The sequence below is a fragment of the Euphorbia lathyris genome, chromosome 10 (assembly GCF_963576675.1).
Source record: "Euphorbia lathyris chromosome 10, ddEupLath1.1, whole genome shotgun sequence".
In the NCBI taxonomy this organism is placed as follows: Eukaryota; Viridiplantae; Streptophyta; class Magnoliopsida; order Malpighiales; family Euphorbiaceae; genus Euphorbia; species Euphorbia lathyris.
The window spans coordinates 4,077,180-4,092,223 of NC_088919.1; the positions used below are offsets into that span (position 1 = coordinate 4,077,180).

At 35.5% G+C, this 15,044-nt stretch overlaps 1 protein-coding gene across 1 annotated transcript; it reads left to right on the top strand.

The window, feature by feature from the left end:
* The first annotated feature begins 7,059 nt into the window (after window positions 1–7,059).
* LOC136208798 (vacuolar protein sorting-associated protein 35A-like) lies at window positions 7,060–14,487 on the top strand. Its single transcript, XM_066000028.1, has 21 exons — window positions 7,060–7,320; window positions 7,422–7,518; window positions 7,628–7,751; window positions 8,858–9,043; window positions 9,756–9,843; window positions 10,016–10,072; window positions 10,175–10,264; window positions 10,370–10,492; window positions 10,602–10,736; window positions 11,246–11,362; window positions 11,470–11,709; window positions 11,817–11,879; window positions 12,086–12,175; window positions 12,272–12,361; window positions 12,590–12,679; window positions 12,781–12,849; window positions 12,944–13,024; window positions 13,112–13,219; window positions 13,306–13,409; window positions 13,714–13,827; window positions 13,932–14,487. Exons 1-21 carry the CDS (start codon window positions 7,228–7,230, stop codon window positions 14,140–14,142), a joined length of 2,370 nt encoding a protein of 789 aa, XP_065856100.1. The 5' UTR covers window positions 7,060–7,227; the 3' UTR covers window positions 14,143–14,487.
* Window positions 14,488–15,044: the final 557 nt, after the last annotated feature.

A 15,044-nucleotide genomic window follows, 5' to 3' on the forward strand; every position in this document is an offset into this window, starting at 1 on the left:
AAATGAATTAAAGCAGTTAAAAAGGAAATTTCATGACTTTAATGTAAATATTACTATAGCCATTAAATTGCAATCCTTTTCTAACGGTTAATTAAAAGTCATAAAATGCTTGATTTATTTACAAGTGTCTCACACTTATAAAAAAACCCAATCTATATCAAATAATCATTAGTTTAAACATGAAATAGAAAAAAAAGGAGTGAATAACTGTTTGACAAAATTTAAATTACTTTAAAGAATTTATGAGATTTCAAATGTAAAACACCATATGGTGATAAAAGACAATAAAATAAAGCATACTTACCTGTAAAACAAATTTCAAACATAAATTTCTTTATACTTTTCTCTATTTTCAAGTGGTTTATTGATACATGAAATATAAATAAAAATAGGAATAAAACTGAGACTCGATCGAATATCATCATTTCAATTATTGTACAAACATACAACAACTAATTGAACTAAAAATAAATCAAAATGGTTAAATTGAATGAAATTAAATGATAACTATTAGTATCAAATGACCATGAGATGAAATTTATCTCAGTTCATTTATTTCGAATCATTATTACATATAAAATGAATCAATTCAATTAATAATATTAAATTGTCATATTATTAATATCAAATTCAAATAAAAAAGCACCAAAAAATGAGTTAATTTGAATACATTAAAAAGTTAAAAAAATACAATTAATTTAACTAGTAAATAGTTTCTTTTAGATAAATTTAAATCAATTTAGAAGGATCAAATATATACAGTAAATATATTTGACAACCTGTTTGATAAGAATTAAAAATTAAATTAAACTAAAATGGGAGAAAGATGAACAATATATATATATATATTTTACAGTACAATAATTAAATAGAAAATATATTTTACTTAGATTGTGAGATTTTAAAAAAAATCACGAAGAAATTCATGTTTCAAATTTGTTTTAGAGTTAAACATCCTTTATTTTTATCTTTTATGAGTATGTGATTGTTAGCGATATTTTCGAAATATGCTAATTCTCAACCTTGTCACGTGTGGTTAGGGTGCGGGCGTGCCAGAGGAATTATTCCTCAATTATGAAAAACGGTTACGTTTGTGAAATTGTGCGCCGAAAACATGAATCCTAAATCGAAGCGATTGGCGAGGGACACAAGGATTGAAAAAGTCCCTCTTGGGTCTCTCGCGCCGTTATAGAAACTTTGCGAGATAAATTGTTTTTATTTAAGCTAAGCGTATAAATTGAAGACGGAAAAATAAAGGAAATTAAAGTGCGAAATTGACACGAGATTTTGGGAAAATTGGTATTTTATTGATTGAATAAGTGTTTGAATACATGAAATTGAATAATGAATTACAACTGAAAAATTTCTATATTAAACATATAGACAATCAATTGAATTAGGAAAAGACAAATCAATACAAAGAATTGAGATGCAATTAAACTAAAATTGAAATTCAACAACAAACTCGGAGCCACAATAGCTATCTCGGATTGATGTTGATTTTCGGCGTTGGTGCGAGGTCCTCGGAGAGCTGCAGCCGGTCGGGCCCGTATGGTATATAGTCTTAGCAATGTTAAAACGTGCGGTAGGCAAATGGGGCAGATTTAACCTTCAACTTCGGTAGGCTCGTTTGGGTGTTTGAGAATTCAGAATTGGGTAATTAAATAGTGTAAATTGAACTTCGGGAGGTCAGAAACAAACTTCTATAAGGGATCGAAGGCTAAAACGGACTCTAAGTAGACGAAATTGGGAGTTGAAAATAACTGGACGAATCTGGAAAATTCTGGAAACAGAATGTCTAAAACGATTTGGGGTGCAAAGATCAGCTTGTAAATGGAGTTTCTGGACACGGAATTGAGTGAATCAAAATGCTAAATTTAATTTCAGAGCGTCAGGAACAACTTTGTTGAAGGGATCGAAGGCAAAAAATGACGTTAAATGGACGAAACCAGGCTTTGAAAATAATTGGACGAATCTGGAAAATTACTTTGGAAATGGAATTCTAATTAAAAATTGAGCAGAATAACAGCTTAGAAATACTAAATTGAATCGAAAAAACTTGAAGAGAGGCTATTGGAACTTGAATTAAGGCTAAAGGAGAGCTAAAGAAGGAATAGAAGCTAAGAAAAATGAACAACAAAAGAAGAACTTGAAGAACTAAGAACAAAAGAACTTAAGAACTAAGAACTAGAGAGCAAAAACTAAGAATTAAGCATTGGAGCTTTGAGAGGGGGTTTTGTGTATTGAGTTGAGTGATTTTTTTATGAAGGGGAAGGGGTATATTTATAGTTTTTTAGAGTGACGTTTTGGTAATTATTGAGTAGTATTTTGGTAATTATTTATCCACTAACTCACCACTACCTTGCCACATCATCAACTAACTTAACTTCCTCAACTTCCACTAACTGCTGTTGACTGCTTCCAACTGCTACCGAGAGAGATAGCACGCCCCGCGTATGTCCGGGCACGCCCTGCGTGTTGGAGGTCTTGAACCTTGTGCGTTTCGTTGATGGTATCTACGCGTGGCGCCTTTGGTGTCACGTCCCGCGTAGGAAGGTACGCCCTGCGTAAGAGAAGGCCGCCCTGCGTGTTTGTGCTTCTGATCGCAGAACACCTTGTTGATGCGCTTTACGCGTGGCGTATAGGAAGACACGCCCCGCGTAAAGGAGTCTCTGAAGCGATATGCCTTCGGATGTGTGGTATACGCCCCGCGTATGGAAATACACGCCCCGCGTGTTTGAGGTGAGCTTACGAATGTATTTTTATTATTTTTCATCATTTTTATTTCTTTTATTTAGACAAATAGAAACTATACCCTAAAATTAAATATAAGCTTTCTATGTACATGAAAATAAAATTTATTTATTTTGGGCCAACAGTGATGTTTTTCATTTTGAAATCTCATAAATTTTTAAAGTAATTTGAATTTTCATTTTTTTTCCATTTCATATTTAAATTAATGGGATTCAATGAATTAAGTGACATGATTTCTCATAGCATAAAAATTTAATTATTTCATCATACAAATTAAAATTTAATAATGTCTATGAAAATATTAATGCAACCATTACTGGATATGCATTTGAATACTTTTCAAAATAGTAGTAATATGGCCAACCAAACCAAACAACAAAAATTTGACAGTTACTTTAAAAAATAAAATAAAAACATAATGATATGCCAGAAAAACAAAAGACTAATTTAAAAACTTTCTTCACTGAGAGGTTGCATATTTAAATCCAACACTCTTTATGGTGGCGGAATCGTTCAATGGTTCTTCAGTGTTAGTTATTTGTTTAGATTAAAGTCTCTGACGGTCAGTATATTTTGAGATGGCATAAGAGGAAGACCGGTCAGTGGTTCTTCAACTGTTGGTTCTTTGTTTAGATCAAAATCTCTAACGGTCGGTATATTTTGAGATGGCATAAGAGGAAGACCGACCGATGGTTTTTCAACCGTTGGTTCTTTGTTGAGATCAAAGTCTCTCACAACACTGCGATTAAGACTTTTTTTATAGCTCATGATTGCGATACCTGAGTGAGGTGTGGTTGCCTGGAGTGTAGAAGATGAAGATCAAAATCTCTGATGATCGGTATATTTTGAGATGGCATAAGAGGAAGACCGGTTGGTGGTTCTTCAACCGCTGGTTCTTTGTTGAGATCAAAGTCTCTCAGAGCACTACGGTTAAGACTTTTTTTTGTAACTCATGATTGTGATACCTAAGTGAGGTGTGGTTGCCTGGAGAGTAGAAGATGGAGATGGAATATATTTATAATGGAGTGAAATATTTAGAAAAAATGCCCATATATTTATAAAATCCTGTTGGATTTTAATTTTTATAACTCATAGATTTTATTACTAAATACATAAATCTAAATTAAGTAACTCCAACTAGCTTCCTAAAAAGAATAATTTTAAGAGATTTTATTAAAAAGTATTAATAGTTTTGAGTAAGGATTAGGATTCTATCCTTATGATGTCAAATAAGAAAGGTCCCCTTTAATATTAATTTTTTTTAGAAGTTAATATTATACGCAGGTAGGCGAAAGGTTAAAGAACACGTAGCCTAAAACGTGGAAGAGTAAAGAGAAATAGAAAGACTGAACTGGGATAATATGTAGTGGATTAGCATTAGGATTTATACGATTTTAGATCAACGGTGAAAAATACAAAATATACCACTTCGCTTATTAACAAAAGTAAAAACAGCCTACACCTAGATTTATATATAGTGTAAAATAAAAATTTTAAAAAAAAATCAATAATAATATAAATCAACTATTTCAGCAATATTTTTGTATATAAATTTTGGGTTATTTAAAAGTGTTTAATTTAAAAAAAGTGTTTAATTATGGTTCTTGAATTCTTTTTACGTCTTTAATGGCTTCAATTTTTTTTGAATGAAATTGGGGAAAAACCTAGGAAATCGAAGCGAGACATCCTAACCAGGTTGACATCCTTCATAACCAGCCCTATAAGCGACTTGAATATTGTTAAAAATAGCTACAAAGAAAGACTAGTTAAACAAAACTAAACTGTTTGCGATGATAGTAACCATAAAAATGAAAGGATTATATAAAGTAGGAGTCGAGAATTACCATACAATATTAGCAGTTGTTGTATCGTAAATTGCAAGAGCATCCGCCATCCCGTTATCTTCACGATAAATATGAGTTACGATGAATTCATTAAAGCAACAAGTTCGAGACAAGACGATCATTCTTGCCATAGAACCCACGACACCCCTTTTGATCAAAGCTTAAAAAGGGAAACCACATAAGAGGGGTCATATTAGTGCAAAACTTGATGCCAAACAACCTAGATAGCGAAGATCTTTGCTATAAGCTCAGTGACATGCGCATAGTTCTGCCTAACGAAGAAAGCAAAACAACCGTGAGGAAAGCCCTTACTTGTTATGAAGACACCTCCTGCACCCACATCTCTAGAAACCCTCGAAGCAGAATCGTTCGTGTTTATCTTTAGCCAACTCTATTGAGGAGAGTTCCATTTCACACCAACCAAGGTCAACTTTTAGGGGAGCGAAACGAGATTCCAAGTTTATTCACAAACTCGCCTCTATGATAGAATTTCTCATCAACCCAAAACTTCTTCCATTGAACTCCCGAATCAGATACTAAAGGAGGCGAAGCGCGAGGGAGATAATTGGCCGATACTCTTCAAAAATGGCCAAATTCTAAACTCACCCGATTAACCAAATTGTCAAAAGTTGTTAGTTAACAGCCGACCCTAAAGCTATTATTAGGGTCCAAAATCATCTTTTATGTAAGTGACATAGGGTCAGTTGTACAAACAACCGACCTTATTGAAAGCTTTAGAGTCGGTTGATAGCTAACAACTGATTCTAAATCTAGCATTAGGGTCAGCTTTTTTTACAACCAACCCCAATATCACTTATTTCTTGGAAGATGAAGCTGACTTTAGGATCAGTTGTATAAACAACTGACACCAATGACACCTTTAGGGTTGGTTGTTAGCTATCAACCGACTCTAAAGCTTTCATTAGGGTCGATTATGGCTGATGCTAAAGAGTTGCTCATTAGTGTCAATTTTGCAACTGATGCCAGGCTTTAGTGTCACCTTGTATTAGTGTCGGTTGGTTAACCGACGCAAAGTCCCCAAAACAACCGTCCCTAAAGCCCCTTTTTATATTGGCCACAAAGACAAATGCCCTAAGTTACCTTCAACTTTTGTATTTGGATTATAGATAATATTTATATATAAGTGCTATGAAGCATATGTATTCTTCATATTCTCTTTAATGAAATCGCTTTAATATTCATATCGCTTCTATTTTTGAACTAGATCTTGATTTGTTCAAGAACAATCTCATCCTTTCGTTAATTATAACTTGACAAATTGAGAAGGAACACTCGTGCGAGTGAGCTATAACTTTTTCTAGCACGCTCAATTATGACAACAAAAATTTAGAAAACATTCGCACTCATATATTGAAAAAATTTAAAACTTTATTGAATAATCATGTTCAACATTACACGAAAATAAAAGCACATCATTTTAATTTTAGAAACATGGATATAATTAAGGGGCTAGTCGGGGCTAGAGTTCCAACTAGCCCTAAAAAATTGGTTCAAAGCAGACTTGGCCATGGGGTGGGTTCGGGCCGAGCCTATCAGGCTTTTATATAAAAGTATTCAGTTTAAGCCCAGTCCAGTCCGCTATAAATTTAGACGGGCTCGTTCCGGTCTGGACTCGGGCTTAAAAATCAAATCCCAAGCCTTGCGTATATAAATCCACCTAAACATATATAATTTTTAATTATAAAAAATAAAATTTAAATTTAAAAGTAAAAATTTAATATATAAATGTATAAATTAATTAGAAAATATTAATAGACGGGCCGGACTGGGCAGACCCCTGCTATTTTAATCATTCCTAAGCTCGCCCAAAAAATAGACGGGCTTTAGTGGATGTGGGCCTAAGCTTAATTTATACTGTCTAAGTCCGGTCCAAGGGACACAGACCTGGACGGGCCGGGCGGATATCGGGACCCGTGGACAGGTCTAGTTCAAAGTAATTTTCGAACTCTTTATTGTTTCGATTTAGGGAGTTGTGTTTTGTCGATATGCAAGAATAATTTTTCTAAGATAAAAATGTGTTTGGTTGTAATAAGAACTTACCATTTCCCTTACCCTTTCCTTTCCCTTACCCCAAAAAAACGGCTCCTTTCCAACAAAAGGAATGAATCCTTCTCTTTCACCTGCTCTTTCCTGAAACCCCCAATACAAACGGCTCCTTAACTAATACTTTGTTTTATAAATAAAATATACTATAGACATTTGTTTGCAAACGTTTAAATCACAGATATCGGTTTATAAATTAAGCAAACCACAAATATTCGTACTTTTCCTATTATATTTTCCTACATTTTTTAATAATATGAATAGTAAAATAATATGTGATTCATAAACATGAAATCATACTAACTCGATGGATCCACATAACAATCAATTAGTCAGGGACTCCCTTCGCCAGAATGGACGGCCTAGATTCAATCAGCTAGTTTTTGTAGCGCTTTGAATTACCAGCCAAAGCTCAGCTGAATAACCCAAGATCAATCGGATCCAAAATAGCGAGTACTTGACACTTGACAGGCAGTTGAGGTTCGTCAAAATACAAGCAAAGTCAAAACGCAACCTCGATAAAAATTAAGATCGTTTTAGAGAGAGAAAGAGCTAGTGAGAGAAAATGATCGCTGATGGAGTGGAAGACGAAGAGAAATGGCTGGCGGCGGGAATTGCCGGCCTTCAACAGAATGCCTTCTACATGCATCGCGCTTTGGTAACCCTATTTTTCCCACTTTAATTGTTTGTATAGGTGAAGATTTGTCAACATTCTCTGAGGAGGATGAATTTACTTATGGAAAACCCTAATTTATTCAGGACTCCAACAATCTCAGAGACGCTTTGAAGTATTCAGCGCAGATGCTGTCTGAGTTGCGGACTTCGAAGCTCTCCCCTCATAAATATTATGAACTCTGTAAGGGCTTGTTTTTTGAGATCTTATTTATATGTCTTAGAATTGATATTTGAATTTAAGTAGATAATTGTAGACATTGTGGTTTTGTGATGTGGCTATTATGCTTTAGACATGAGAGCATTTGATGAACTGAGGAAGCTGGAGATGTTTTTCAAGGAAGAGACTCGGCGGGGTTGCTCAATTATTGATTTGTACGAACTTGTGCAGCATGCTGGTAACATATTGCCACGATTGTAAGTCAATTTTCAGTTTAATTCTTTTTGTTGATTCGATCTTCACTCATGTTATGTAATTAATGTTATGTGATTTTGTTGATCTAAATTTGCTTCCATAAGGTTAATTTAGTATCCTACTGCCATTGTTGTTTGAAATTTTGGTAATGTGAACTGGATGTTTAGTATCTACAGATTTTGTCCAGGAATGAACCATTATTTTTTACAAATACAGAGAAGAGTTGTCTTTTTCTTCAGTCTGTCATTGTTTCAATTACATTAATCGGCAGTTTTCCCACTTCGTCTAGACTCATGCATTTAAGGACTCCATGCTCTCATGATTCCAGTAAATAGAAAGATGTAAAGAGCTCAATCAAAGATTGATCCTGACTGAATATCTTGGCAACCAATTAACTCTTGTCCCATTCATTAGCTAGAGTGCTTTATTGTGCTGTATTTTCTATTTATCAAATTCCCTTCATAAGAAACACAACAGTGAAGCATAGAGGCCTGAAAGTTTGATCCATTTTTAGTCTGATATTGATCTTTAAAATATATTTATTTAGGGTGTCAAAAGCTCTTGCAGCTGAAAATCCTATATTAGCACAGCTATTTCAAAGCAAATCTACATTCATTCAATTGTAACAAGTATGGTCTGCCTAAAAAGGGCGGCCCTGTGCACTACGCGTCCCCGCTGAGCGAGGGTCCGGGGAGGGGTCCCACCACAAGGGTGTAGTGGGAGCAAGCCTTCCCCTACCAATTTATTTGGCAAGAGGCCGCTCCTAAGACTCGAACCCGTAACCTCTTGGTCACACGACAACAACGTTTACCGTTGCGCCAAGGCTCGCCCTCTAACAAGTATGGTCTGCCTATAGACAAAAAATCTGGGATGTTTGTATAATCCATTTGGCTTGGATATGAGTTAGTCGCAAAGCAGAAAAGTTGTTTTGCAACTGAGAACTGCCTGATCATGAAATTACTTATTAATCTTTTGAGTGAAGAATTTTACTTCTGAATAGTATAATCTGTGAATAAAGCATGCTCATGTATGAGAATTTTGTATTCATTGCTTGATGGATGGCAAAGTTCTAACTCCAATGCTTTCGTTCCATTTTGTTCCATATCAGGTATCTTCTCTGTACTGTAGGGTCGGTATACATTAAATCTAAAGAAGCTCCTGCTAAAGATGTCCTTAAAGATCTTGTTGAAATGTGTCGCGGCATTCAACATCCTGTACGTGGGTTATTCTTAAGGAGTTATCTTTCTCAAGTCAGTAGGGATAAATTACCTGATATTGGCTCCGAGTATGAAGGGTAAGGATATGATTAGTTTGCAGGTTTTGTTAAACTTCCTTATGAAACTTATTTTTTTGGTTATGGACATAAAATTTAGTGGGAGTTGACACCTTTTAAATGCTATGGCCTAACTCAAGGTCGGTTAGATGAATTACAAAAGTAGGTCTACTATTTCAGATCAAGTCAGTATGATAAAATTTGAAAGGAAAAATCATCAATTATAATATGTAGAGAGCTTTGAAATGCTTTGTATGCTCGTCAATATAACATGTGGACCCTTCATGTCAGTTGTAGCACCAAGCTGGCAGAGATATTTTTATTGCTTTTCACTATGTTTAGGAGAGAGAAGGATAATCGTTATTGTAGGGGATAGAAAAAAGAAAGAGAAAGAAGGATTGACCTGTTATCCGTGGTTGGATGTTTCAGGGGATAGTATAGGATTTAGTAGTAAGGCTAAAATAGTTGCCATTATAAAACAATTTGTTATTAAGAAGCTGAGGGGTGAATCTTATTCCCTCAGTTTTGGTTCTGTGTGATTTGAAGGAAATCTTATCTTTTCCTTTTCAGCATCATTGAACTCCCAACCAAGGGAGATCTTCAATCTTTTCATCAATTTTTCCTATCCCTGCTTATTCCTTCATCAAAACTAAGGGGTCATGTTTCATTTGGAATCTTGTGCTGAACTGTAAATGAAATTTAAAAAGTGCTTTAACTTTTTGACCCACTGCAGAGATGCGGACACTGTCATGGATGCTGTGGAGTTCGTGCTGCAAAACTTCACGGAGATGAACAAGTTGTGGGTGCGGATGCAACATCAGGTTGGTTGAAACTCTCATGTTTGGCATGCATCACAATGCTTGCATGTCATGAAGGTAAAACACATCATGAGGGCATGATTTCTGGTCATGCAGGTCTTATACTGCTTGTCAATCATTCATACTCTTAGCTGATCCTGAGTTGAGGCTTGCTGTCGGGCTTTCTGGTCTGCAGGGACCTGCCCGGGAAAAGGAGAAGCGGGAGAAAGAACGGAGCGAGCTGCGTGATCTTGTAATACCAGTAACCCGTAAATGAATATTTTCACACTGCTACTTGGTTAAGTATGCGCAGTCCACATGATCATCTAAGTCTTTTCTCCCTGCTATCTAATAGGTTGGGAAGAACCTTCATGTCCTCAGTCAGATAGAAGGTATTGACCTTGATCTGTATAAAGAAACAGTGCTACCCAGAGTTCTTGAACAGGTTTGACATTTTTGTTTTTCTGTTACGTATTTAAAGCTGGATTTTGCTCACCAGTAATTTATATTTCGTCCAAAAATAAATCCAGTATCTCAATTATTTTGGCAGGTGGTGAATTGTAAAGATGAGATTGCTCAGTTCTACTTGATGGATTGCATTATTCAAGTCTTTCCAGATGAGTATCATTTGCAAACGCTAGAAGTTCTATTGGGTGCATGCCCCCAGCTTCAGGTGCAAACTTGGTTTGATGCATCTGTCAATAGACTAATTAGATGCAAAAATTTGAGTTTTTAAATTCTGCTTCTGCTTCTGCTTCCTCTTCTGATTCTGTGTTTTACAGCCATCTGTGGACATCAAGACGGTGCTTTCGAGATTGATGGAGAGGCTCTCAAATTATGCAGCTTCAAGTGCAGAAGTGTTGCCCGAGTTCTTGCAAGTAGAAGCTTTTTCAAAATTGAATAATGCCATTGGGAAGGTAATTCTATGTGTAGGATGTTGACTGATCTAATGCTGAACTTCATTGGGAGGGTAGAAAGGAGTAGGGAAGTGAATTTTGTTTAAATACTTACTAGATACAAATAGCAAGTGTGTAAAAGACTAGCCTGTTAGTCCAAAAACCATTTCCACTTTATTTGTCCTGTCAACCAATCATAGTCTAAATAAGGACATTAGAGTCGAACCCATAGGGTGAGGAAAGAAACTTGATTAATATTAATTAACACTAGACTTGAGGCTTCATGTAGTAGTGGTTTTTGAAGTGGTAGGATCTATTCCTCTTGTGGTTAATATTGCAACTGCTCTGGTTTTAGTTGGTAGTTGTCTGCCTAGTTTCTATGCTTTTACTTCATAATTTGTTACTTTTTTCACAAATAAAGTTCCTTGCTCAGCTTTTTTTGATCATATTTCCATTTTGATGCCTTTTCTGTGATTCATTAATTTCTGCTTACCTAAACCTGCAAAAATCATACTTAATTGTTAATGCAGGTGATTGAAGCACAGGTTGACATGCCTATTTTTGGAGCTGTGACTTTATATTCATCTCTCCTCACATTTACTCTCCATGTTCATCCTGATCGGTTGGATTATGCAGATCAAGTGTTGGTATATTTCGCTTCCTAAACTATTTTTGCATGTGCATCGTTTCTGGTTTTGTCTATTTCTGTATTTTGGATGTTTTACATATACTTTTTTTTTTTGGGTGAAATCAGGGAGCTTGTTTTAAGAAATTATCAGGGAAGGGAAAGCTTGAAGACAGCAAAGCCACAAAACAAATTGTGGCACTCTTAAGTGCTCCATTGGAGAAATATAATGATGTTGTGATTGCATTGAAGCTTTCAAACTATCCTCGAGTAATGGAGTACCTTGACATTGAGACAAATAAAGTTATGGCAACTGTAATAATACAAAGTATTATGAAGAACAACACACGTATATCTACAGCTGACAAGGTATATTTCTCTTCTTGATCTTTACATTTCAGACAAATCTCCATAATGTTAATTTCAGAAAAACAACATAGGTTTCTGCAGAGGATAAGATCTATTCTCTCTTGTAGGTGGAGGCATTGTTTGAATTGATCACAGGGCTTATCAAGGATTTGGATGGAACGCATGAGGAGGTTAGTTTAGTTTTAATACACTTCTAAATATTACCTAATATGTTCCACAGCCATTAGGAAATAAAACTTCTAAGTTGGCTTTGCAATTATTGGGATGGGTTTGTGTTTTTGGTGATCAGTGAATATTTTGATTTTCTCTCGGTATGCTTCTGAAACTCTTAATATCACTTTTTCTCGATATAATACATTTCTTCCTCCACCCATAGGCTGATGAAGATGATTTTAAAGAAGAGCAGAATTCTGTTGCACGTCTTATTCAGATGCTGCATAATGATGATCCAGAGGAAATGTACAAGGTATTTAATTTATCATGTATAATTTTGGTACATTAATTTCTTGAATTTACTTTGTGCAAGTAGATTTGAGTTGTTCCCTTTTATTTAATATTGCAGATCATATGTACAGTCAGGAAGCAGATCATGACTGGAGGTCCAAAACGTTTACCCTACACTATTCCTCCACTTGTGTTTTCTTCTCTTAAGGTTTACTTCTGGCTGAACTATCATGTTGGAGACAAATTAACTAATTAAGTCTGTTTGGTGTCTGGCAATGCGGGCAGCATTCATGACGACTGTGTTTCAATCAGTAATTCTTTTTCTAAGGATGGTCTTGACAGACAAAACCGAAGCTTCAGGATATACATGATCTGATCTTTTGTCTTGTAGCAATGCAGTTTCATTTGACATACTTATTGTGAACCTGTTGTGCAGTTGGTTAGGCGACTGCAGGGGCAAGAGGAAAATCCTTTTGGGGATGATTCATCAACTACGCCAAAGAAAATCTTTCAGCTTCTGAATCAGGTATCATTTTGTTGTTAGTGGTCGTTTCTTATTGACTCTTTAGTGCAAGAATGGCAACATGATCGTTATTTTATTTGATAATGCCAACCATACTGTATCAGACAATTGAGGTACTGCCGACTGTCCCTGCTCCAGAACTGGCATTGAGGTTGTACTTACAATGTGCTGAGGTAAGATACTTGGCATATTAATATCTGTGTTCCATTTGGCTGTTGCCGTCTTTTGTCTTCATATGTGTTCCCTTTTCTATTGCTTGTTTATTAGGCTGCCAATGACTCCGAGCTAGAGCCTGTTGCGTATGAATTTTTCACCCAAGCATATATTCTGTATGAAGAAGAAATCTCAGTAAGCTGACTCCTGGCTTAGTAAATAATCAGACCTTTGTTGTCGTTTTTATTTGTTCACTTTACTAATGCCACCATGGTGTGACAGGATTCTAAAGCGCAAGTGACTGCTCTACATTTAATAATAGGGACTCTACAGAGGATGCATGTCTTTGGTGTTGAAAATAGGGACACTTTGACACATAAAGCCACTGGGGTAATTATAGTAGCAGATGATCATATTTTAATTCTCACTGCATTAAATTTAGGACTTGTACTGATTTAGACCTTTGCTTGGAGCAGTATTCTGCCAAGCTTTTAAAGAAGCCTGATCAATGCAGAGCTGTCTACGGGTGTGCACATCTTTTTTGGGTTGATGATCAAGATAATATGAAAGATGGAGAGAGGTGGGTGCTGATTAATTATCATTAATAAGTGGTCAGAACTTTGAACTGTTACTTGTTTAGGAGCAATTACTGAATTTGTCGCTTGGTTTTTGATGTTCTGTTCTTGTTGACATTTTGTAGAGAACAATATGAGAAAAGGTGACCTATGATTTTTGGATCTCACTTTTATTGTTTGCTTGGGATGGAATAACTGGATCTATATGATTTAAAAAAAAAAAAAAAAACTGGATCTATATGACATGATAGGTAGGTTTCCTTTTGCTTCATTGTTACTAATTTTGTTTGCATTATTTGTTTGTGCCAGGGTTCTAATTTGCCTAAAGCGTGCTTTAAGAATAGCAAATGCTGCTCAACAAATGTCCAATGCAGCACGAGGTAGCACTGGATCAGTGACGCTCTTTGTTGAGATTCTGAACAAGTAATTGCTTCTTGTTTGGTCATACTGGATCGTTCGTTCATTTCTGTAGTCTCGAATAACTTTTCATGTATTAATCTCAAGTTTTAATTTATCGCATTTTGCAGGTATCTTTATTTCTTTGAGAAGGGAAATCCACAGATTACAGTTGCTGCAATTCAGAGCCTTATTGAATTGATTACAACTGAGATGCAAAGTGACTCTAATACACCGGACCCTGCTGCTGATGCTTTCTTTGCCAGCACCTTAAGGTACGTTCAGTTCCAAAAACAGAAAGGTGGAGTAATTGGTGAGAAGTACGAGGCTATAAAGGTGTGACAGGGATACTATGTGTTTAAGAGTATATTCCATGACTTATATCAAGTACGATTGCCGCTGTCGCCTCCATGGATAAGGTTATTTTTGTTAATATGCCTGGCAAAGAAGATAATTCCCCCCGAGTCCAGTTCGAGTGAAATATAGAAGTTATGCCTCTGCTCATTATACCAAATACTGAATCATACGCCAACATTTTATTGATGTTTTAGGATATTCATTCAACTAATAAGTTGGATACTGTTTTTGTTTAGGTTTTGGTAATCGACACCAAGTTTATCTGTACTTATACCGGGTTTTTACTTTTTGTAACATGATTTTTCAAGCATGTGTTGGACTGCTTCTGTATTCAAGTTTTCTTACTAATTTTGGGTTGTTCAAAGGTGCTTAATTTTGTTTCCTCTTCAATTACCTGCCAGTTCTATGCTCTGATATGTTTATTAATGCTATTGACATATTGTGTGTATCTTTTCCAAAAGACTCAATTTGAAAGGCAAACAATAATGTCTTAAATATTTTGGAGTTGAAAAGAGTAGTTATTTGCCTAGGTTAAATGCATAGTTAGTCAACTTTGTTTCAAAATGGCACGAAACTTCAAATTGTCTCAATAAAATCTGTTAATTTTGGATTTTGTCTCAATTTAGTCACTCTACTTTAAGATGACTTTTAAGTGCAAAACACGTGACGTGAATGCCACATCAGTAATAGTCAACTTTCACAGTTGATCGAAACGATATGTAGATGTCACTTAGATGAAATGTAGCTGCCATCTAGTTGATTGAAATGACCCGGTGGTAGTTATGTGTCGTTTGTTTCGGTCCGTAATAAAAGTTGATTACTGTTGATATGGCAGCCACGTCATTTATCAGTATCTTTTCTCTTAAAGTTGTCGGAGTGTTTTAATT

What these genes read in the sequence shown, in the direction of transcription:
- LOC136208798 (XM_066000028.1), top strand. Translation starts at nt 7,228, where the DNA reads ATGATCGCTGATGGAGTGGAAGACGAAGAGAAATGGCTGGCGGCGGGA. An exon ending in GGAGCGAGCTGCGTGATCTT is followed by an intron (nt 10,073 to 10,174) that starts GTAATACCAGTA and finishes GCTATCTAATAG; the next exon opens with GTTGGGAAGAACCTTCATGT. An exon ending in TGAATAATGCCATTGGGAAG is followed by an intron (nt 10,737 to 11,245) that starts GTAATTCTATGT and finishes TTGTTAATGCAG; the next exon opens with GTGATTGAAGCACAGGTTGA.